Source organism: Macrosteles quadrilineatus, unplaced genomic scaffold (assembly GCF_028750875.1).
Source record: "Macrosteles quadrilineatus isolate MER2022 unplaced genomic scaffold, UCM_ALF_1.0 Scaffold_8__2_contigs__length_117827958, whole genome shotgun sequence".
NCBI classification, from domain to species: domain Eukaryota; kingdom Metazoa; phylum Arthropoda; class Insecta; order Hemiptera; family Cicadellidae; genus Macrosteles; species Macrosteles quadrilineatus.
The window spans coordinates 56,774,588-56,801,266 of record NW_026542601.1 but is presented as its reverse complement, the minus strand read 5'-3'; the positions used below and the strand labels follow the sequence as shown (position 1 = coordinate 56,801,266).

At 31.6% G+C, this 26,679-nt stretch overlaps 1 protein-coding gene across 1 annotated transcript in view; it reads left to right on the top strand.

Moving 5' to 3' along the window:
- Positions 1-26,679, top strand: part of LOC129000902 (adenylate cyclase type 3) — a 99,625-nt gene that overhangs the window by 52,025 nt on the left and 20,921 nt on the right. Inside the window, exons 2-9 of the mRNA XM_054427980.1 lie at positions 803-952; positions 2,603-2,721; positions 3,199-3,310; positions 5,691-5,818; positions 14,734-14,892; positions 16,765-16,903; positions 25,845-25,913; positions 26,546-26,643. Of these exons, the coding sequence (XP_054283955.1) occupies positions 803-952; positions 2,603-2,721; positions 3,199-3,310; positions 5,691-5,818; positions 14,734-14,892; positions 16,765-16,903; positions 25,845-25,913; positions 26,546-26,643 (974 nt within the window). The remainder of the gene's footprint in view (positions 1-802; positions 953-2,602; positions 2,722-3,198; positions 3,311-5,690; positions 5,819-14,733; positions 14,893-16,764; positions 16,904-25,844; positions 25,914-26,545; positions 26,644-26,679) is intronic.

Here is a 26,679-nt window from a genome sequence, read left to right as displayed (position 1 = left end):
TTGGTGACAGCACGCGCAGTTGACGGCATCGGTTCAAACGTCTCTTGAAATACATGTTTATCACTATATCTTGTTTATATTTACATGTTGATTGCAGTTAGATCTGTTATTGGCTAACCTTCACTTTTAAAATGCCTTGATAATGGCTACGACCTAGCATTAGTTTTGTATATAACGTACGTTAATTGTAAAACGTTTCTAGGTTAATTGAGTTGTAGATGGGGAGCATTTAATTCTTCCTTCTTACAATCTAACTTACTATTGGACATAAAATATTCGAATCCTGTCTGTGTTTTATTTCAAATATGAAAAATATACCAAACTCAGGAGCATCAGTTTTTTACGGCCCAGATATGAGGTTAACGGTTTTTTATGATATTGATTGCATTGGAAATATTATACTAAAGTTTACCTATTTTACACAGTTTAGTGTCCTAATAAAGCTATACAAAATTGAGCTACGTGCAATTACTCATTATATGTTTTTTATCACGCTTAATTGAGCAAACTATTAACTGTCCCGTAATAATAATTTAACCATAAGTTAATTTGATGTGTTTTCAAATACATGACTCTTCTAGCATTTTGTAAAGTTTGTCGTTTTTTATATCTACAAACTATTAAAGGTATAAACGAATCCCAAACTAGAATAGTATAAGGTAAATCTACATCTAAACTCATTGATTGATTACAAAGCACTCCATTCATGTAAATTTGCTTGCTTATCTCGTTCTATCGAGACTTTATTTCGATATTACAAACATATGTTGTCAAATCTATATAAGTTTCTGTTATGTTTCAGACTGTTACGAACATTCTGCTTCTAGTCACTGCGAATCTTCTGGGGCTCACCTCCTTCTACATAGAGGACCGGCAACAGAGGACGGCATTCCTGGAGACTCGGCAGTGTTTGGAGATGAAACTTGTGATAGAAGAACAGTCGGCAGAGCAGGTAACACTCTTCCCGGGGTTTGTTGTATCAAACCCCCTTAGTAAAACCATTTTTCGGGTTTCTAAAATACATCCAAAACTAGGAATGGTTTGAACTAAACTGTTCTCGTCAAGAACCACGAATATTATGATTTTGAGTATTTATCGTTTATACTATTTGGTGCCAATAGGGTATTTGACATACCTCAATTTTTTGCAATAATTTACACTATGGTGTTATCAATTTTAAAATTTTCTCATTTTTTAGTAACATCTATTCCCTAATTGAGTGCCTATTTTGATAGCTGAGGGATTGACACAGCCTCTTCTTAAGATTATACCAAATGTATTCTAGTAAATAATCAATAATGTTTTGATATCTCAATTGTAATATTTACTATTTTTTTACGATTTGTATGGGCATTTTTTATACTATCAAACATACCCTAACAATCAGAGGAGTACTAGGTCTGTTTTGTGATTAAAATGCAATTTAATTATCAGGGACACTTTTAATCAACTAACAGCCAAGAGCTTAAGTGTTCCAACTGCTCAAGTTACACGAAACTAATGACAATAATTCACAATCAAGTTCATTGCGTCCCCTTTTGACCCTTGATCTTCCAACCAATGAAAACATTTCACAGTAGACAAGTGAACCTTCCAGAAATTCGTGTATATATTACAAAGTACTCGTAAAAGCCTTTATATTTATATATAAATATAACCTTTGACTATAAATACAACAACTTTGATGAGTCATAATTCTTACAGTATTACGAAAAATATCGTATGTTTACATTCAACGCAAAAGATAAGTATGTCACCTTGATTAACTATAGGGATCTTCGTGTAAGATAATATTCTAATGGATATTTAAATGTGTTAATACTTTTAAAATATTTTTATATAATGCGCACGTGCCTATGTCTTGAAATGAAAACGAGTTTTATAACCAAAGTCGTCTCTGCCTCTGCTTAAAATTTATCTTTTGATTAATCAAATTGTTAAAACTAATAAACTTTTTTTAAATTTACAACTCAAATTATTTGAGTAACCACCTTAATTTAAATTAAGAAAAGTATCAATATATAACACTTTAAGATAATAAAACTCGTGACTTATATTGTTTATACCAATGAATATGTATTCCAAGTGCTAAACAAGAATGGAAAAAACATCTCTGAACACATTACTTATCGAAATAGGTTTTTAATTCGTGGATACAATATATTTCACTAAAAATCAAGCATCGTCGTTTTAAAATGTAAGACATGACATGGGTTTATCGTTCGTAACAATTTCACCACGAACTTGATCAGTTCCACTATTTATTTATGTACTTAATTAGGGATGTAGTAGTAGAGCCTTTTGTCTTGGTTACTCGAGTTTAAGTCTTATTAGTAAGTAACATCGTGACACTGTGTATGGCGGAACTTGCGGTAAATCTGACCAGAAAGAAAGATATACCTTTGATGCTTTGTTACGGATTACAATTAGCTGTTCATTGAGCCAGATCTACCGTTTTCATGTACAGCTTGGTTCAGTTTTGAACCGCAAATATCTACCGACATTCCTCAGGAAACAACTGACACCCTTTGTTAACCAGGCGGGTGACACAATCAGTAAATTACGGATTTTACCTAAGTTTGACCGTGTTTTCAATTTCTAGGAACGACTACTTCTCTCGGTATTACCTGAACACGTCGCCGTCAAAATGAGACAAGATTTGGGTTCGGCGCTCGACTCTCAATTTAAGAAGATCTACATGAGCAGACACGAAAACGTCAGGTAGGTTTAAAAAGTTTTTTTACAATTATATGAATCCAAAAAAATATAAAGTTAATGTCAAAATCAAATTTAAACCCATTTAAAGGCGTTTCTTGACTTATTAATTCTGAAAAATTAACACTATTTTCTGAGGATAAATGAAAAAATTAAATTTCAAACTTGATTCCATATGCTAGAATAAATAATTATGAAATGGAGAATATTTCAGGCTCAGTTAGGTAAACCGATATATACATAACAATCATAGAAATATAAACAGTATGTTGTACTATGATGACAACACGTTCTGGATTATCGAAGTAACTAAATTATGACAGGTTTGCTCTGTCACCCCTGGTTGAAAGGGAATCAAATAATTAACTACACAAATTGTTATCTATAAGTTACAAATTGTTGTCTATAAGTTTGTTCAACAATAATGTACAGTACCTATAATGATAGTTGAGTTATAACAAAATTTCCTTTCCTACTTTTCAGTATACTTTACGCAGATATCGTAGGATTTACTGCAATCTCGTCAACCTACTCAGCCTCTGAACTCGTCAAGATACTCAACGAGCTGTTTGCCAGATTTGACAGACTCTCTGAGGTAAAATATAGAAATTTACAATGATTTATCTTAAATTGACATTTGTTAGCTTTGTAACGGAAATCAGACAGTTAAGCATTCAAAGTGTGAGTATATTTATTCGTCAAATATGTTTAACCTGTTTTATAGACTATTTACCAACAACTTCTACTAACACTTTACGAACTCCACAACTATTGAGCAGGTTATTTACTTGTAGTAATAGGTAGCATTAAAATAAACCAAAAAAAAAAATTTTAATTTGTTAATATATTTTTTTATTTTCTGATTTTTCCATCTGGCAGGTTGTGTTGGTAAATTCTGAATAGGGTTTTAGGACTACAGTGTTAATTAAAACCCATTTAGTCGAGACAATTACACAGCAATTTGTATAATATTTAATATTTGACTAAAATTTAACAATATATGCTTCCAAACAGATACTCTTTAATAAACAATTCCTTCCACGCATTGCCTAATAAAACTGAGTATTTTACACATTTACTCAACTACTTACATACCAAATGGCCATAAAAAGACGATTGCTACCTAAAATTACACATCAGTACTTAATCGCACAACAGGCCACAAAACATAATCAGTACTGTACACAAATTGTTACAAGTTTGTGCAAAATCACATATAATAAGCATTTGTAGACAGTTACACATGTGTTTAAAGAATTACTTAGTCCACATTAAATGATTTCACTACTTGTATTTAATTACTGTCCAATTGTAATTAACACAGAACCAATAAATAGGCTGGATATCCATTGGCAGACAAATCGCTAGTTATTATGTATACTCACAGTGATGCAGTCGGCCTAACCGCAGAACACCCCAGAGTAGATGTGATATGAAACCTATCCAATAATGATGCATGCTCCACTCTGGAGGATACATCTGATTTATTCATCGCCCTTCCACATTCAAAAGCACCACTTTGGGACGTCGTTTATAAAACCAGTATAGATAGAGGATCACTGCAACAGCTGGTGTTAGCAGTGTGTTGTCGAATTTCATATTGAAAGTTATTGTCTCGATGCAGCTATACCGGAGAGTAGTTTCACACTGTGTAGTTTATATTTTCATTAAAACATCGTTGTATTGTATTGGAAGATGGACATAGAAATTGGTTGTATAAAGATATTGTAATAATTGATTTATTAGTGTAAAAGAACGTTATCGAAATATTGTACCATTGCAAAATACATTTTTGCAATAAAACTCAGTTTCTTTGAGAAATAGGTAATTGTTAAATAAATTAAATAAATTACTCCCATTTACGAGGGAGTTTGTATGCAATACTCATTATACTACATGAGGACAATCAATTTAATCAATCCAATCCTAATATATAATTTAATGCAAGTAATCGTATGAAAAGAACAACGATACAACGTACAAAACCTCTTATTATAAGTATATCACAAAAAAGATAATAGCTTCTTTCGAGATTGCGAAAATCCTGAAACAATAAAACAAATCCCCATGCCAGCTACATACTGATCATATTTATGTAAAAAAGTATTAGGTTGATTTCGAATTGTTTTATTACTTAGGCTACTCACTCATTTATGAGAAGTTTTCTAAAAAAAATATCACAAAAAGGATTTATAGATTAATTTTGAGGGTTTATCTTCCAAACGAAAATATAACAGACATCTTCATTGTGAGTACAATACAAAAATAGGATGTTCGGAAGATAGGAAGCTCACCAACCCAAGGCCAGTAAGCAATCAACCAGGCGGAGTCGGCCAATTAAAAGTCAATCATGTATAAAATAAACCGTTCCCATGGAAACAGGGCAATCATTGGGCTCTTTGCTTAACCGAGAGAATGCTAATCTCTGTTAAATGAATTGTTGATTCCCAGTAGTGAGAGCAAGTTGATTGTATTTTTATTAGTTTTAAACAAAAATAAAACATATTGTATCTTCAATTGTTATGCAAAAAAATAATCATAGGTTTTTAAAATTTTCTAAAATTAATTTATTTTTTATTACAGTTATTGCTTACACTAACTTAGATTTATTACTACTTTTACAAATGATTGATAGATTATATGTCGATGATGAGTAATATTTTGATTTTAAATTATACCCAAAATGAAACTTTCTATACATCTTAAAATAGCTTTAAACATCCAATTTAACATTTTTATTTAATTGGCATAATGAGTATTATCAATGCAGTAGGCCTTGTCTTAGTTTTGAGTCACAATAAATACGGACACATTTAGACTAAATCTATTGTAACCTGTGTTGTCCTGTGTTGTTTGATGATTAATAAAGATTTGTATGATTTTACTAAGATTATTTATTAGAAGTGTAGTACAATATTTTTTTTACTCAAACACAAGTTAATCCTGACTATACCTCAAGATTAATTTTATTTCAGAGATACAACCAATTGAGGATCAAGATCCTGGGTGACTGTTACTACTGTATCAGTGGTGCCCCGAGGGAACGCCCGGACCACGCGGTGCTCAGCGTTCACATGGGGTTGTCTATGGTGAAGGCCATCAAGTGAGTTATAAGAACTTTATCATATGTTTATGTGTCCGTACTAAAAAACCATTTTTTATTATTAAAAATGCAATGGAATTAACGATTTTTGACAACAAAGTGTTACAAACATGATGTTTGTAAATAGTGCTATAAATTGTATTTCCCTTTTCTATTTACATGTATATACTTTTAAAAAAATTGTACATATTATAGGAGGAGAGCTTACATTAAAGAAAGTCTTAGGAACATAACCATACATAAATATACTGTGGTTTATATATTTAAAATTCAACCAAGAGGGGAGCAGTGTGAATTCATGTAATGATACAAGAAATAGTACGTATTATGAACCCTAGTTATCTTATATACAGGGACTTATTTTAAGTATTAAGTTTTTATAAAAATAATATATATTTTGTGGTGTTTTACTAGGTGGACTTGACCTAGTGTGAATTTTTTTTCGGGTGGTAAACCAACAAAAATGTGACTCAAATACACAATTTGAAAAAAAATTAATCACACACTTACTGAAAGAAAGATTATTTCGATTATAAAAAAAAATCTTTCATAAAGCAAACAACTTTCATTTTGCTTTATGAACGGGGGGTTTTCAAAATAATCGAAACCATTTTTCTTTGAGTTAATATGTAGTTTAGAACTTTTTAAATTTCTGTATTTGAGTCACATTTGGGTATTGTATTATTTTGGGTAATTTTAAACCACGCTGTTTAGTGCATCCTTAGTTGTAAAACAAATTTAGTAAAAACCAGATTTGTTTTCAGTGACGTGCCACTTTGGTGTTTGGCAACAGTTGTTTACATTAACTGATAAACAGAAAATGTGATAGCATTATGTCACGCAATGATTCGCGGTAGGAATAGTCTCTGCAACAAAATATTTAACAGTATTAAATTATATGTATGAACCTAAACCTACGTACCGTACATTATTACAATATCAAAACAATGGGCAGTAGCGGTGCCAAATTGCAGCATGCTTCTTCATAGCAACAGTGTTCTTTAATGTGAAATATGTGTTATAACACAGTGAGCAGTGTTACTCATTAATTATTTTCACCAAACAGAGAATTGCTCTTGAATGTGACATTTCTTTGTAAATTACTCTGTATAATAAAATAGACCCTAATTTTACAAGTTATAGAATATAGTTGTGATTAATAGTCGATAAATATTATATGCTTGAGTACCGGTGGCATTAAAGTGGGTTTCCAATAGTGTTGAAAAACCTATTTACTTCATAATAGACCTGTAAGATCGGGAAATATTAATTTGATGGTTTCGATCTATATATTGATTTGAAACTGGTTTTCTTTGTGACAGCTAATTTGAGAGAACGGCTGGGCGTAGAAACTCGGTGGAGGTGTCTATAGAAAGGTCTTGGTCTGTAGATGAGCCATCAAAAGAGAAACATGGTGAATTCCCTTGGGGATCTGCCCCAGTGGCCTTTAAATTCTCATACCATGTTATTCTTATGGAGGAAAACCGGATTTTTTTCACAGCTAATTTGAGAGAACGGCTGGCCGTAGAAACTTGTCAGGGGTCTCTAAAGAAAGGTCTTGGTCTGCAGATGAGCCATGAAAAGATAAACGAGGTAAATCTTCTTGGAGCTCTGCCCCAGAGGCCTTTTAAGTTCCCTCAGCAGATTTGTTTACATTACGATTATATGCATAATTTTACACTACTTTTTAATGAAACAGCTGTTAATGTTTAATTGTCAAAATGAAGTATTTGCAATGGTTTTTTCAGTTTTTAAAATAGATTTTCTTCTGCATCGTATCATGTTTTGCAATATAATGTTCTATTACCAAATCAGTGGAAAATCCTGATATCACAGTAACTCTTAAAACTATTTCTTATGGAGTTAACTTATATCTATTATTGTATGGGTTGGTTACTGCCTTTTTTACCACTTCTTGGAGATTGTACGTAGTAGGCGTGTTGCGCGTAGACAATATTCTTCGGCGTATTGCATCTGTAGACGATATTTGGGTTGGTGTAATTATTAAAATGAAAAAGAGAGAAATCCTGGACAATTTGTTATACTAAAAATAAAACTGAATTAACACTGTGCTACATTTCTTGAGCAATCATTGAAAGAGCCGATTTGCAAACAATGGAAACACAAGAAAGTCAAAAAACACAACCAAGCAGAAGAAATATAAATAATGTTTTTTTTTTATCTATAATCATTATTATAGACATGAGAGGGAAAAATTTGTAGAAAACACTAAAAAACTACATCAGCTTTTGAAAAAAGATGAGATATTTACAAACAAATTTTATTATATCTAACTGTTGTGTACATCTTGAGTATTTCTATAATCTTTGAGTCGGCTCTTATAAAGTCATCGGAAATTATAACTGTTATTCGTTTAAAAAAAAAACGCCTGTAATGATTCGCAATTGCTCGAATTCTAGCAACAGGTACACTAGTTTACTTTAATCTAGAATTAACAACGATTGGGTTCATAGTCAAATAGTGATATAAGAAGATGACAGCATCCTATATTTAATGTTAATAAGAAAAAAAAAACACTCCAGCAAACTTAATAAGTGTGGTTTGTCATTGTATAAAAAGTAAAAGTCAACTTTAGTTAATTTTGAACCACAAATTTAATCTCTTTGTTGAATAGTAAAAAAAATAACGCTTTCGAAAAAAATGAATGTGCACGAACGTGCACGTTTTTAAGAACCTAGCAAACATTTAAGGGGACTGTTTTTAACATATTATTTTGGACCCGAAAAATGTTATTTTGTCGTGTTGCGATAAATAATTTACTTAACAATCACAAACAATTAAAGTTTGACATAAGCTTCACGTTTGTAATGCATATTTTATTTTAATAATTTATTATACCATTTAGCTTTCCTAGAACTTTACTCTAGACAAGGCATTCTTTTCACAACATAAATATGTATGTTGAAATACTTGTTAAGTTGTAATTAATTACACATAAAGTAATAATAAAAAACACTTTGTTCGTTACGAGACCTAGCTTGTCGGGACGTCAATCAAAAGTGATTGACCAATGAGAGCTAACAAGTACCAGTTTTAAAGCAGAATGGACCAATAGCAGCGTCCAATTTGTAGGATATAATGTTAGTTGTCAGAGGGGAAGTGAATTGCTTCCTACCAATCTTGTTGCTGCCTCACTTCTAATGGCACCCCTCACCAACATCTTTAGTATACTGTTTCAAATCATTACAACACCTGTTATTGAATAAGTTAACCTAGAGTAAATGAAAGTTGTTCACATTAAAATTTAAATATAATCATGAAATTTGAATTTTCCACAAATATTCTTAAGTCATCCGATGTAAATCGTAACAAACCATTACAACATTTAATTAGTTAATTTCATCGTAAACTATAATTTACTCATTTACTGTCATTTAACAATTATTGCATTATGTGCTAACTTATGAATTTAAATGGTAATTATTTAAATAATAGTCAAAGTCTACCTATTTTAATGGAGTGAAAGAAGGATCTCTTCAGTTTTTCATCAGTAGTAAAACATAGGGAAACATGCACAGTCAGAAATCTTAATTTCCGGGTGCCATCGGTGTAATTTCCTGAGCTTTGTTTTCTTTAATAAGATTACAAATGTAACTACTGAGTGGTGGCAGAAGACTCATTTTAATAAATGTGGTGATGCTAAGTTTTACAATAGGGATATAACGTTTATAAAATTATTGTAGTAAACAGATTATACCACACTCATGTATAACCAAAAAGTTTTTGTCTTAACTCATGTATACGTGTCGTGAATATTTCTACATGATGTGGATATATTAAAAAACCTTGTCACATAGAGTGTGCTGGAATTGAGATTGTATATAATTTTTTTGTTTCACCATCCTTTAAATATGCTCAGTTCATACAATATGGGGTAAATTACAGTTAGGTGTAATTTAAGTTTAGTACGTTAAACCCTTTTTTAATTTATTACTACGAATAAGTACTATGTAACACAAATATTGTGTTGTAGTATTGTTTTGCGGAAATGTTCGGTCGGTGACTCAAATCAACCAACAGTTTTAGGGGATAAAACAGCTGAATCTTTAATTTGATAATGTAATATTTATGTAAAAGTTTCCACCAAAAGGTAAAACTAGAATTATTCATTTCATAAACCCAAAAAATGTATATGCTTAGCATTGACTCCCCAAGGCAATTCAATAATAACTCCATCGATACTTTCTAGATTACTTTCAAATCCATTAGCTATATAATATTTAGGGCATAAATTTGCAATTTTATAACTCCAGCTCATGCTATTTTATGTAATTCAAACAGTTTAGGGGCTTTTATAAAATTCCTCACCAAACCTAAAACTTAAAATAATTTTGAAATGTTGTTTCTTTCTTGCTCTGTAGTTATATAGACTTAGATTGTAATACACTTGATTATAAATAATATATAAATAATATTATATTATATAATATATAAAATTCTCGTGTCACAGTGTTTGTCTGCAAACTCCTCCGGAACGACTTCACCGATCGTTATGAAATTTGGTGTGTAAATTCTGTAGGTATGCGAATCGGACGTAAACTATTTCCCGTTTCGAAATTCTTAAAAGGGCTCCGCCCCAGTGGCTCTGGAGTTTCCCATGTTAACCTTATGAGAAATTGAATAAATAAATCTTAACAGCTGTTTCAATTAAACGAGCTCCAACCCAAAGGTGAGTGAGCGTAGCGAACGAACTTCAACCAGGACGTGATTGAGCGATGCGAACGAGATCATCTTGAAAATTAAACGTAACGGTACTTTCTTTCCATAGGTCTGTCTTAGGGGAAACCTATAACTTAGGCGATACGAAGTTCGCCGGGTCAGCTAGTAATCCTATAATTTTTACAACTAATTTTGTAAGATGTAATAATGCTGTAATGGTTCATGTAGTCTTTGTTGATTGCTTTAATTCAGAAAATGTTTAAAACTATATAAACTTAATTAAGTTTAACAATGGTGTTCTTTATTAATTTGGTTAGTTCAATTTATTATCCTTAAATTATAATAACATAAATATATAGAGTGTAATCATTTAACACTAATTAGTTTCATGATATGTGTATAAATGACGACTGTTGCTAGGGTGAATTAAATCAGCGAACAATGTAAGAAAATGTATCATAATTTTTATGGCTCGCTAAATCTAATTGCATTTTCAATTTGATAAATAAACTAACCGTAATAATAATGTTCTTACGAAACAATTTTTCATTAGTCAAAATATTGTTTAACATGGTTTTAAATATTAAATGGATAACTAATTACACGGTTTTATATGACTTATACCCTTAAACTAAGTAGGTTTTAATTGACAAATGTGAAGTAGGTGATTTTCTGGAAATCTTTACATAAAACACGATATTCAAAGATCCGGTTGCAGTCAGAGCCTTTTATGCTTTACCGCTTAACAATGTCTCGTTTACTTCAAAACGTAGCGACATTGACAATCAGAATATTTGAATACCTTATTTGCCATACAAATCATGTTGGTGCATGTTGAGCTCTTCAGCTGTATACATTAAGTGTAACTTAGATTAATTGTCTAATTTACATTCACGTTAACTATTTCACCAGATCTTTGTTAATACCCCCGCCGCAGCAAACCTGCAGACTAAGCGAATTTCAACTTGTCTGATTACATTTTTACTAAAATATTCCCATAAATAAGACATATTTATTCCCTATTTAAATAACATTAGATTTAACGAGTGCTTAGGTTTGCTGCTACGGGGAAGGTAAAAAGTGTTTTTTGACCATACGTCAATAGTATAGGATGAAATAAATAAATTTTATCAATATATATCCATAAACAAGTAAACTACAACAATTTTCATTTTCTCCATAAAATAACTTGGGAATTTTAAATTACAGTATTTTTGAATTTTCTCCGTGACCGTTAGGCATACAACAGCGCTTCAATATACTAAATTATTTCTTTTTTTTAAGCTCTACAAAACAGTTTAGAAAGAAATTGCAACATTTTTTGTTTTTAGGGTAAAAAATGGGAAAACCCCATTTTTACCCCATAAAACCCCCATAAACCCCCGTTTCCATGGTCCGATTATGCTGTATCGCGAACTCGTTCAAATAAACGTAGGTTTACACGTTCGTACCAAATTTCATCAAAATGGGATCATTTTTGCTCGAGTTATCGCGCTAACGGACATATATATATATATATATATATATTGTTATTGTATACATCAATGAGACATACATGTATAATACAAAAATATATATATGAATTTGAACGGATGATGTTTTTGGCCTCTAGGGACCTCAAAATGAAAAATTAAATCGGTCCCGGGTTATTATATATATTGTTATTGTATACATCAATGAGACATACATGTATAATACAAAAATATATATATGAATTTGAACGGATGATGTTTTTGGCCTCTAGGGACCTCAAAATGAAAAATTAAATCGGTCCCGGGTCCAGGTCTTACCATGAGTACTACGGTAATAGCTTATTCCCTATATGGGAAATTCACTAAAAAGTAATAACATTCCGTTAAGGGTAAAAAAACGTAAACAACATTCGTTCAAATTTAAAGATATTCTGATTGAATCGCCAGATAAATGGGTTTGGGTACCAATAAACAGTTTCTTGGCTGTTGCCCACATTTTCACATTTCCACTCAACACCATACTTATCAATGTTTTTTGTCTTATAATGAGTCACCATCAATTCTAATAATCAACTCCACGTTGACACTCTTTTGATACTTATTTTTTTATATAAGATTTGAAAATCTTTATTTAATCAAAATTATCCTAACATTATCATGTTTTTTAATTGTACGAAATCTTTTCCTATGTAATTCTAGACCAAAGTTAACATCGAGATTATTTTTACCATATTATTTTTGAGTGCAAAAAAGACTCAGACGGAAAAGGGTTTTCTTAAAAGCACAGCGTCTAAAACATACACTAACTCATGTCACAAACTTATCACACTACTAATATCACTAGTTTACCAATTATGTTAATTGAGCTTTTTTACACTTTTATTACATTTGATTGTGGTGCCATTTAGTCACTGAACTATCAGATATTGAGACGAAATGTCTACGTTAGATATTAACACGGCCAATAGTATTTAAAAACACATAAATAAAATAATAGACCGTACTCCTGTCCTAGATATTATTATACTACGAGTATTTATCTATACTATTTATAAAACAATCACAACTTCAATGGAAATATGTTCATATTGGATGTTTGAAAAACTATTTCAAACAATAATATTACAGAAGCTTTGGGTGAAATTGAGTAAAAATACAGAGAGAACACTTACATAAGCAGCCCTGGAGCTATGTAGCCTCTGCTGATTAGGACGCCTTCAAAGAAGGACTCTAGCCTCATTACACTGTAGAACACTGTCTCGCACTGCACTCTAAAACAACAAACATGTACAGTTTTGTGCAATTCCTTATATCGCTGGTTTTACATGGTGTCATTCTATATTTGGTGAATTAATCTATACTATGCATGTCTGAATATTGCAATAAGAGATTGTGAATTGGATAATCTATCGTTATTTTGTAAATGTTGTTTACTTATGGTTATTCCTTAATATAGTACCTGAAGACTATGGAAATATTCCTATCTGTATATGAGCTTGCCGTATAAAATCATATCAGAATGATTTGAGAATATTATGAAAAATTTTATCAGCATTGGAATTAGAATATCTTTCTATTATCCTTTGTAAGTTCAAGGCTTCTTAAAGAACTAAATTGTTAGAGGGTGATAACAATTGATGTTTTACATGTTTTGTTTTGTATGGAATATTAAATTAAATTTCATTGTTAGGAAGTTAAAGATTTGGTAGGCTTAACATAGGCTTATATGGTAATTTCTCATATCATCAATGTGCCGTGTAATAATAATTTATATTAACTACGAAATAGTGTATAATGGTATAAAAATCTAACATTACCACTACCAACCAACTGTTCGTACCCAAAGAATATATAAGCAAGAAAGGGCAAATGCAAAAAATTTCCAATCAAAACGATAACGCTTTATCAGCACTTGAAAAACATCACAAGACACTTAAGATGACGATGAAATGTCCAGCAATTAATGTTTGGAATGAATTGTACATAATTGCAAGTATACGTGATTAAATAAATCCAGTAGTTTTGTTTGACGCGTGTTTTTATGAAGTTTAAAGGGAAACCTATATTAAAAGCTAATATAACTGTTAATACTCTCCCTATCATTATAATTACAATAAGCCCCATAGAGTTGCGTTTTAAGATAAAAAATTTAAATTCCATTTTGTAGATCCTCAACTGCGTAGCATAGACTAAACTATTACATAATTCGTCTTGCAGTTCAAACATAGTCTGTCGTTGTGCCGTTGGTAGAGTTATGTTTTAGGCCTACAGGCTTAAATGTTTTTTATTCGTTCATTTATTTTGAATTCATAATGTAAATATTTTTGTATTTGAAGAAACATGTTGACGAGTCCAAATTGGATCAAATGTTTCTGTAACCACTTGAGAATACCATATAATATATATATATTTATAATATATTCACCATATCATGGCGAAACATATGTAGTGGACTTCAAACACTATTTGAACTGCAAGACGAGGTATGTAATAGTTTAGAAAATTTAAGCAAGAACATTGACTTAGATGATTTGTGGGGCTTCATTATTGAATAAGAACATCTGATTATTTGGTCAGAACCATTTATTAATATCCTAATTACCAAGAACAGCTGAAAAGCCACGCAAATTGGAGCAGCCACCATCTTATAGCTTTAACTGCTTAGCTCCCCCTATAATGCTCCAGCCAGTTATACAATGTAGTTGATGTATAACCACCCTATTGTATACAATAATCATCTATACTACGTTTTCCTCTGCCCAGGTATGTTCAGCAGACGACTAATTCCCCGGTGGACATGCGGGTCGGTATCCACACTGGGGCAGTCCTGGCAGGCGTGCTTGGTCAGAGACAGTGGCAGTTCGATGTATACTCCAAGGATGTCGAGCTAGCCAACAAGATGGAGAGTAGTGGACTCCCAGGGTAAATACTTTAGATTGATTATTGCACATGATAGAACATCTGTAGTAGATTCAATCATGAGTCTGATTAATGTGAGTGTTATTCTTATCACAGCTTTCCATTAGCGAAGTCCTAACTAATCCCCACACTTACGAAACAACAAAAGCCACAAGGCAGGTTTGTAGTACTTTTTCGCCATGGGTTACGGAGCTAAAGCGGTTTTTTTAAATCCTAGACTAAACAAAAAATCAGATTGGGTCAAGAAAACGAGCTATTTGTACTTGAAATCTTCGTTTGCCAATAATCGTATGTATCGAGAGTGGTTATTGATTGTTATATTGTAGTCACATCATTGTAGGGCACAAAAAAAGGCGGTTCGAAGCATTGCTGGAGAATGCTCAGCTACACACTGTAAACCTCTTTTCATTAATTTCAGGATACCAACCATAGTAAATCTTTATATATTCCAAATTCTAATATATACAAAGTCAAACTTAGATCAATTCTCTTTCAGAAAAGACGTACACAACCACTATACAAGAGGTAGGGATAAAATAGATATATTGCAGCCCAGATTGGCAAAAACCGAACATTCATATAAGTTAAATTGTATAAATTTTTTAATAAGCTGCATGAAGAAGCAAAATTAGTTTCTTACAATATTTTTAAAAATAAACTGTATGACTGGATTGTTAAAAATCCCTTTTACAAGATTAATGATTATTTAAGCTGTGAAATAAATATTATATTTTAAAAAGTGAAATTTAAATAAAGCTTTTATTTTCATGTAAGTGGCTATTTAAATTTAAATATATTGTACTGTAAACACTGAATCACCTTGTAATTATTTATAACAAATGACGTGTCCTATTTCTTTTATAAAGATCAATGGAAATAAATATTTCTTATTCTTACCTCGATCGAGCGAGTGATTTGTCTACTTCAAATAGGACTAGATGATTGACACAAGAATAACACGAACTAAATAAATAATTAGGCCCCTACATCCTTGGCTGTTCGTTCTTACGAGCAACTCTAGCAAATCAAAGTGGAAGCGTTTTTGGAACAGATTTATAAGAAGGTACGCATATCTGTTTTGTGAATTGGTGAGCTTAAACATGGTGTGGTGTAAAGACAAATTTACTCAATGGATCAAATGTCTTTATTAAACCCTTACTTATTTATGAAACCCCTCTTACTGAACTTTATTATTGCAGGTGTTAAGGTTCATTGACTTTTAATTGAATAAGTATCATGTATACTGATCATTCATCCTAAAAAATATTATAACCTAATAAATCCCTTAATCATGTGAAACTTAAAAACTGATTATCTAACTATATCCCAAAAACAATAAATAGATAAATAAACGATAAATTGATTGATAAAATGATAAATTTTAAATATCCTTAAAACTCTAATTACATTTAATACCGTACCTTAATAATACAATCAAACAAATTTAATGAAGGTTATATTGATCATAAATTTTTATCATAGTATTTGCTGTATAATTTCCTTTCCACAAGGTTGAATTTTCTCACAAGCACGAAAGTAAATCCTCTAAAGCATATTTTACTTTGAGAGGAAAAGAAACAGAGAAACTACGAGTTAGTTTCTATTATTCAAACACAATCTCTCAATCTTATCTTGCTATCTCTCTTGAAATTCTCTGTTCCCGCCTCTAACAGAGTTCTCTTTTTGAATCATATTTCTCATTTCACAGAGTTTCACATAAATCCAGTTTGCGTGTTTCAATTTGTGAACAAATTATCCTGATATCTATATGTATCTATAGGGTATTTTTCATGTAAAGTTTCAGAAAATAAATATAGAGACAAAAATACTCGTACTCTACAGATAAGTTGTACCTAATTGAAATTATCATTCCAGGAGGGTTCACATATCAGAGAAGACGTTAAGTTTTCTAAACGGGGAATTCGAAGTAGAGCCAGCCCTCGGGGAGAAGAGGGAAGAAATGTTGAGGCTGGCAGGGATAAAGACGTTCTTCATAGTAAAAACTCTAAAACCGGTAAGTTGAGTTCAATTGAGGATGTTCTTTTTTACTTAAGACTAGTAATACATTAATACAAGTTTTGTGAAGATTAGTAGATCCATTTGATAAATATCAGAATATTAAAATAGTTTAGATTGATGGATAAAATCTACATAAAGGAGGAACGCTTCAAATAAAATGCATTCACACGATGCATGTATACGAATAGACTTTTTGATCTCCGGGGACATGAAAATTAAAAAGTAAATCGGTCCCAGGCCTAGGTCATACCATACAGTTGTAGTTCCTTCCCTATAGAGTAAATTCGCAAAGAAATACCTTGTAAATTTGAATGAACGAAATCAAGAATCCTGTACATTTCTTTTTTCCCCACATACATTTCACATAGTTATTTCCCAACATTTAGAAAACAACTTTGAACTTAGAACATTAGAAAAACAATTCAATTCAATTTTAAGTTTAATAGCGGAATATTATGAATTGCACTAGAATCGCGTCTCTACAAGGTAAGGAAAGTGACCGATCGATCTTATGGCATCAACAAGACTTTAGTCACGCCAGGTCTAGGCGTCTTGGTGGATAAAGGGTATTAAACCTAACCCACACTATCACACGCTAGCGTCGTCTCCACTCTGCACTTAGAGTAATCAACATTAGGTGTGATATTGGCCAAGTTAGTTAAGACAGTTTTGCATCAAACATAAAAAATTGATGGCGTAAACATGTTATGAGTGTGTATTTTTTTATTGTTGTTTGGATGCATTATCTGTACACTTGTGATATTTTAAGCTATGAGTCAAAGCTACAATCCTTTATAAAATAAAAATATGTTCAAGGATCACTCTCCAAATTAGAGTTTAAGGTTAAAGTAATTGAAAACACTTGTGAAAACTACAATATTGTTAATGAACTTTAGAAAACCGACTAGTACATATACGATTATGCAATATTGTTTCCAAAATCAAAGGTATATTTGGTAAAAATCCATTCACTTGATTTTGATTAACACGGGTCCTACCCCGTTGCAAAACACGGGTAAACTGCTACTTTAGACTCAAGTGAAACGCAACCCATTAAACATTTTACAATTAGAAACAATACAACACGAATGATTAGATAACGTAGGCCTATTTTTATAAAAGGATTTAACTACCCAACTGGAAGGTTCTTGCAAAGTTAACCGATTTAGTGATTAGTAAATCAGAAGTACAAAGTGTTAAAATTTTAAACACATCGATTTATATACTATTTGCTAACCACGTTGTGTAAAACAATAACGATTCTGGAGTTCCACCACCTGCAAGTGATTAAGCCTCACATTAAGGTAATTAACCAAAAAGGCTGCATGGAGGTTTCTCCTGAGCCTTGACGTGAGTAATTAATTTACCCTCATCACATTGTTGTTACCTAAATGGTAACTTGAATTACGGGATGTTACATGCATTTGTAACAACGAGTCAACATTTTTCTTTTCATCCAATTTACTATGGATTCAATTGAATCAATATGGGTAATTAACCATTTTGATTATTGAGTGTACTGCTAAGCATACTAAACATACAATATATTGTGTGAGTTTATGTACAACAATTTGGTTAAGTTGGGTGTCTATAATTTAGCTGCGTAGCTGAGCGGTTGTAGTGCTCGCCTATAATCAGAAAACCACCACTTCGATCATGAAATAATAAGATTTTAAGGGCTTGAAACTAGTCCCAGTTGTCCTCGGGTTTGAATAATGGTAAAAAAACAGATTATCGTTGTAAGTATAATCTAACTCCATACAATACTCCCCATGTAATTATATTTTACTTTTAAATTTGAAATATGCGTAGGATATCTTCGTGGGGTTGCTTGTGAAAGCAAAGAAAATTAAAAAAAATTAAATCATACTCATAAATAATAACTCATACTCATGAATGAATATTATAATAATGAATATGGGTTTTCTAATAAAGGACTAAAGGCCTATTACTAATGCAGCTTTTTTACTCTTACATGGTAAATAAAAACTTACGTGAAAATATTTTTCAAATCTCAGTTGTCTAATAATTGAGGTAAGCAGGCCAAGAGTGTTAACAGCTCAGCTACCTCTTTTGGTTTTTATGTCCCACCTGCACAACTTACTACACTAGGTTCTAGCCCAAACCTCGAGGCATTATCACATGGATAAAATACATTGGTGATTGGTGGGATTTGATCCTGGAAACCCCATGCTCAAAGCCCCGTGCTCTACCCCGTGATCAGCCCGATCCGCACTTGTGGAAGATTAACAACATGCTGTTCAACAGTATGTAGTGTATCTAACAACGTTGGATTCAGTTATTGCCTGATGTATGCTAGTTAGGTAATACAAAATGACTATAACTACTAGCACACTAAACTTATAACATTTGAATCATCTATGTTCTATTAACCAAACTATTTGAAATCCCTTAGTTGAATAAATTTAGCTACTGTAATTACAAAGGACAAAACGAGCTTTCTTGTCCACGTTAATGCTGGGGTTCTATTCAGGTTGTGGTAGCAAGCTAACCCACTAAAAAGTAATCGTTAAAGGCTGTTATTTAGCTTATTCAGTTCTACTGTGACGCGACTAATAGTAACCGTTACCATATGCTTCATTATTGTAACCAACACTCGTATATTGTTGTCTAGTTGCTTTAAAAATGTGAAATACTTTTTAGCATCTAAAAAAATCTGTTAAATAGAAATAACTTAAGTAGAAATGAAGAAAGACCTAATTGTACCATATCTATACCGTATGTCAAGGGTAAGTCTGAAAAAATAAGAAGATTGAACGAAAAGTTTAATATAAGAACAGTATTCTCTTCTGGACCTACATTGAGAAGTTTTCTGACCAGAGTGAAGCCCAAGAACAAAGATCAAGACACAAAAAATATAGTTTATAAAATACCCTGTGAATGTGGAAGAAGTTATTACGGGCAAACATCACGACCTATGGAGAAGAGACTAAAAGAACACCAGAAGAGCATAAGTAATCATTTGGAGAATTATTCCAAACTAAGTGAACATGTCTTGTCTGAAGAACATAGAATACAATGGACTGAATCGACTATGATCTACCAGGAAGCAGACTGTAAATTAAGAAATCTTAAAGAAGCTGCTTGCATGGCGGTTGATAAAAGGACCATATCCCAACCTAGTGCTACAATCAGCCCCATGTTTATACCTTTAATTCGAGAAGAGGTTGAGAACAAAATTAAAATTGGAAAACAATAATAAATTAACTGTGACATCTACATAAAAAAGGATGTGTAACAACCAGAGGCTGAAGATGAGTTTTGATGTAAACTTGAAATATACCCCCGCATTTTTTAGTAAATTGTGATTAATTTATTTTAGTGATGAGTATCTGACAACCTAAGAATAACATTACTAATGCCATCACAAAGAAAAAATACCGGAATGAATTATTTCCATTCTGTTGTATTGGCTAATAAGATATCTCTACCGTTAAAACTATTTATTCCAGCATTTTCCAATACGATTGACCATGAATTCAAAAATGATTATTGTTACTTATAAAATCGTTGTCATCGATATTGCCACTGCTAAATATTAGAGGGACTGGTTGTGATTTGTATTTTTTTGGTTTGGTAAACAATTTATGTCTAAAATGTACTTTGGTTTAGTACACGAACATCAAATGCAGCAATCAAGTGAAGTTGTAATAGTTTGTTTGACAGTATAACCTGCTTTGAGAACAACCCAACCGTCCCTTGCAGACCAACCAAAAGGTCAATAGGTAGGAGTTGATTTATCAAAGTGTTTTAGTGGCTAACTGTAATAAGGTCGGGTAAAGTGGGGATTCTAGGCAAACCAAACTCAATAAGGTAATTATTTTTTTTACAGTTACCTAACAAACCGGGGTTTCTTGTACAGATAATCGCAAAAAGAGTAGTTAATTGCTGCATTTACTTACTTTTGCCGCGCTCTTTTTACTTTTGTCGCATAATGTTTTTTATGCCGCACCGCACTCCAGTATTTCAACCAAACAACACAAAACAGTGTGCTTTTATTAGGAACGTAATACGTGTACGCTTGAAATTATGTTGGCAACTCTCTTTACTATACGGTCAGCTGGTGCAGAGTGTTTCCCATTTTATTCTATGCTTGGATTTAACCTAACCTAAAACGTGTTGTTTGGTGTTTAAAAAAATAATAATTAATTATATGCTTCGTTGTAACTGTAGGAAAAATATTTGTAACATTGAGAAACTTTCCACACTCGCTTGCGGCTCGTGCGTAGCCACTTCGCACACTAGTTACACAAATAACTATTGTTTTTTTTTTTTTTTTTTTTTTTTTTTTAATAAGAAATCCAAATTTTGGGTGTATCGCTAGCCTAGTGGTTATTGTATTATTGGGTGCGGGAGGGATGGGTCCAATTACCAAAACATCCACAACACACATGGATTTGGACCACTTTCCCTTAAAGCGATTAAATGCTTCTCCTGTATAAATCTTCAAGTAAAAATTAAGCTTGTGCCAACACCAAGGAAACAATTAAATATTTACAAATTTAAAAAAAATTACATTAGTTTTTGTAATATTCTATTTGCTTTATTGCTTACTGAATGACTGCAAATCCTTCCAATATCTTTGTACTTTGCATGGTAACAAAAATACAGTCAATACGATTCGTAATTACATTTATAAATGCTTGAGGAAACATGTATTTCAGTATACTGTACATGATTTGAGAAATAACAATTTAAAAACCTAAACAAATTTTACAAAAGATTTATTTGTAACAAATAAATTGTCACTCAGTGGTCCTTATATATCAATAATCGAAAAAGAAAAATTATAAGCACCAGAGATCTACGATTACCGTGTATAGTTTTGACAGCATGAACTACACAAAAATAGAATATTCTATTATAATATAATATTTAGATAGTTGAGTATTTCTCTTCCCTTGCTGTTTTCTTAGTGCGAGCCAGTATAACAATGCTTGATAATTATTACGATACAAGGGACTCATTAATTAATTAATACCTAGAGATTTTGGCCATATCCTGGGGGAGATGGTGTGTGTTGCTTGGTAATTAATCGTGCTAGTAATTGATCACGTTGCCTAATGTATGAGATACTATATCCACATGCTAACAGAGAGATTAGGATTGAATGATACTATTATCATATACTGTAGATATAAGGGTAAAAACATAGATTTTTCTAATATAACTATTACCTATATAACATTTCCACTTTTACGATGAAAAAGATATTTCAAAGTCGAAGGACTGTGAAATATTAAAATATTAATACATATGCGATAAAATTGAATAGGTAAAATCATCAATCTGTAATCCAGTTTTACCCTCATATAGGAAAATTCATATTCGGCTTATAAATCACTATACAATTACTTAACTACACTTGTAAGCTTCGTAAGCTTCATACAAATATAAGAGAAATACAAGAAAAATATTTGACAAGTAAAATTATAAGATATAAAACTAATACCCCCGCCGCAGCAAACCTGCCGTCTAAGCGAATTTCCATTTGGCTGAATTGATTTTCAATTGATCTATTTAAATAACATTAGGTTTAACGAGTACCTAGGTTTGCTGCTACAAGGAAACTAATAAAGTGGGTTTTTAGTAAAATATTGATAGCTTACTATAAAATAAATAAATTTGCCAAGTTTGATCAAAATATATCCATAAATAAGCAAACTACAACATTTTACAATATTCTCCTTAAGAATAACATGGGAATTTTAAATTTACCATTTTTTTAGTTTTCTCCGTAACCAATAACCGTACAAAAACACTTTGATATACTGAATTGTTTGTTTTTTTTAAGCTCTTTAAGAATGTTTAGAGAAAAATTGGGAAATTTTGTGTTTTGAGGGTCAAAAGTGAGAAAAACCAATTTTTACCCCATAAAACCCCCCATAAAACCCCCCATAAAACCCTGTTCCCATGGTCCGATCATGCTGGATCGCGAACTCATTCAAGTTTATCCCGCCTTACACCTTCAAACCAAATTTCATCAAAATCGGATAAAAATTACTCAAGTTATCGTGTTCACGGACACATATATATATATAATCTATATATATATATATATATATACATATATAAAAATTTGAACGAATGGTGTTTTTGGCCTCTGGGGACATCAAAATGAAAAAGTAAATCGGTCCCGGGCCTAAGTCTTACCATGAGACCTACGGTAATAGCTACTTCCCTATAGGGAAATTCGCTAATACATAATACATTTCATTAAATTTTAAAAATCTTATAACGTTTGTAAGAAATACGTAACTAAATGTCTAAATGTATTTCATATTAGGATGTTTTACTTTCAATGTCGTATTTGAAATGGAGTTTCCTAACAATGGATTTCTTGGCAAAAGCTCTCATGTTCGTGTGAATAGGTTTCTTTAGACGGATTAGGTGGGACAGGGAATCCGAGGGAAAATATCACTCTGTTCACTTTCCCAATAAAATTGTATGATGTTCACAAAGCCATTTTTAATACTGAAGATTTGTCTTATGTTCTCTTTTACAAAGCCATTTTATAATACTAAAATTTTGTTGTACGGAAGCATGCCATACACCTTAGGAACTTTTATTCAAATATAAATACATTACGTGCCAAAATAAACAGTGCCGAAAATGAATAAAATATAATGATTGATGTGGTTCCAGTTGGCTTTTTGGCACATACTGTAGTTACACATGTTCAAAATATTAGCTACTATGAATATATGATATATGAATATAGATATATGGGTACTAATTTAGAATATTAATATTTAAAATTTGCATCGTATAAGAATATCCATGAAATGTGTTATATAGCCTATGCTTTAAACAATACTCTATACGACAACTTATTTATTGAAATCATTTTTTGTCAATTAATGAACCTTCAAATGTAAATGACAACTTAGTAAAGCTGTCTGGTTCAATTAAATTACTTAAGGTAGGCATACATTTTTTATTACTTAAAGATCAGACTTAAAGATTTGCAATATAATGGGGCTTTCTAAAAGTAACAACTTGTTATAATTTCAAAACAAATATCGAAACTTAAAATGTTACTGTATTGTGTCACAAATAAAGTATAATTTTCTTTGTAATATTATTTATAAAGTAAACGTATTGTTATAAGCTGTAAAGGCAATGCATGGAACTTAAATTCCTCTAATCACACAGAAAACCTAATGAACCAAGTAAATTGGTGGTGGCTAGTTGAACTTTAATGAACTAAATAATAAACTTGTGATAAATATATTTTTATAGCTGCTACACTTGCATAGTCCGATACCCAATTAGTACTTATTATAATAGGGTACCTCTTTTTCATAAGTACTTTTAAAAACTTACTCACTGTATTTTACCATCGGGTACAAGAAAAAAGTACAAAAATCTAGCTTAATGACTTTCCCGCTGAGAAACTTTGTAAACTTTACATGAACAAAGATGACAAGAGAAACAATCATGATGGTTACAGCATATTTTAATTGAAAAACAAGTATGAAAAAATATTCAAAAAGTCTTCTAATAAACCTTTGTAACGGTCACATTTTATGAAAATCAAGTACATTTGAAAAAATACTTAAAGAAAGTTCAAATCTTTAGTGTTTTACTGACAAAGTCTAATTTAATAAATGAACAATGTTAACAGCGAACCGTTTTACCGCTATGATTAAATGAATAAACTAAAACGAGTCATGTCCCCCCCTAAAAAAAAAACTAAAACATTTATAGTTCTATATTTTACCCATACAGTACTTTATTCAAATCGGCCCTGAAGAGTGACACAAGATTTTCATCTCCGGTGTTAAGGATGTCTATGAGAGGAAGCTCCTTGGTTGCCTGGCAACGGATTACGAGATCTTGGCCGAGGTTTCTAAGTTACTATTGTATATCATTCGAATTGTGGACTATTTTATAATAAAGCAATGTTTATATGCTTAGGCTATTGAACATTTCAAAATGTATTGTATATACTTATTTTCTTGTCTCATTGTTTAAACTAGCGTTTCTTACTAAATAACTGTTTTACTGTGGATGTACTGGTGGGAAATTCCATTAAAATATTGGTCATATGAGTGTATATATACATATGATAAGATAAAAGGTTGTTAGTGGTTAGTGGAAAAAAATAAATAAAAAAGTGTATTGATTGTCATAACATAATCTGAACGTATGCTTGTATACTTTTATCATGGGGACCTATTCAGATAATGTTTTAGCTTATTAATTAATAGTAAAATAAGCTCCGCGTAAGTGTTAAATCAGAAGGTACAGGTCCTAAAAATACAAGTTGATAGTTATACTGTAGATGTGAAACCCCCCAACACCTCTCCCAATACACATCTAAGCTTAGATAGATAATAAACCCAGTTTATAGGGTTCTACCATTGACTCTTGAAAGTTCTACATTAACCTGTATAACACTTTCTAAATGTGGCATTATAATCAAGGCTTCTCAAAATAATATAAAAGGTTTCTTTTTGTTGTATTAAAGGTTTTAATTTAGTATGAATACGCCTTGATACATAAAACAAAAGCAATTGTAGAAACAATTCAAACGGTATTGTGACCCCAATGTAACGAACTTTTACATTTTTTTTCTACTATACAATGACGTATTTAGCTGTTTAAAAACGTTTTGCTGCCCAGGCCCGAAATGCCAGCTGTCGTCGTCATTTGGGGGGTTTTTACACCCCTTGGGCTTATTAGTGTGCGTTTATCGAATATATTTTCAATTTTGTATAGTTTGGTGAAAAATAATAGTGTTCAGGCCACGGCACAAAAGGGTTTCCAATTCTAGATTGTTTTAAATTCTCGACTACGTCTCGAACGTAAAAGATAATCTCGAGCTAGCAAAACCCCATTTTCGGCCCTAGGTACGAAATATACTTTTACAAACAGCTGTTTAGTCTATCAGCTGTATTTTCATGTTGCAGTTCAGAGGCGAAGTTAGCAATGGCAACGTGACAGACGATTACATTGAAGATACCAAGATCGACTCAGCGGTAAGACCACTCATACTAGTCACTCAAAACTTCTTTTAAGGTTGTTCATGGAGGAAAAAAAACTTGATGAACGGTTTGATTCAAATATAAAGTAAGCTAATTTTATAACTGTCAAAAACTTTCTATGATAATCACTTCTATTTGAGTTTACATATTTACAACATTTTAGCTTTATTCATTCTAACCCTTATATTGTTACTTCGTACTACCTACAAGAAGGCCCACTCGTTTTAGATTCAGAATTATTACCGATAACTGTACAATGTAGATTTATGTATTAATAAAAATAACGTAAAATCAAATACAAATTACATAGTTGATGCAGAAAATATGTTTTAAAGGTTAAGTAACGTAATAGATTAGATAATTATTTGAAATATGTCAAAATACTATCGATCTTATACTAATCCAATTGAATTTTCAGTTTTAAGATTGGGTTCCATAATTTTAGCATAATGAAAACTATAAATTGAATAATAATAAAACTATTGATTAAAACAAGAACAATAATAATTACTAGCATATTTTTTATTTAGGTAGTTATGATAGTACTTAGTAATTTTTATTAGGTATTCAGATTCTCAAAATTATCAACAAATTTAATTGAAACTAGTAAATTCCTCAACTTTTAGGGACAAACTCCAGTTGACGAAACGGCCAAATCCGAAGGTGACTCTGAGGATTTCAAGAAAAGACTGAGAAAGGACTTAATGAACAGAGATGCGCACAGGTGAGTAGGAAGTCTAAGTCCACAACTTGCTTGGTT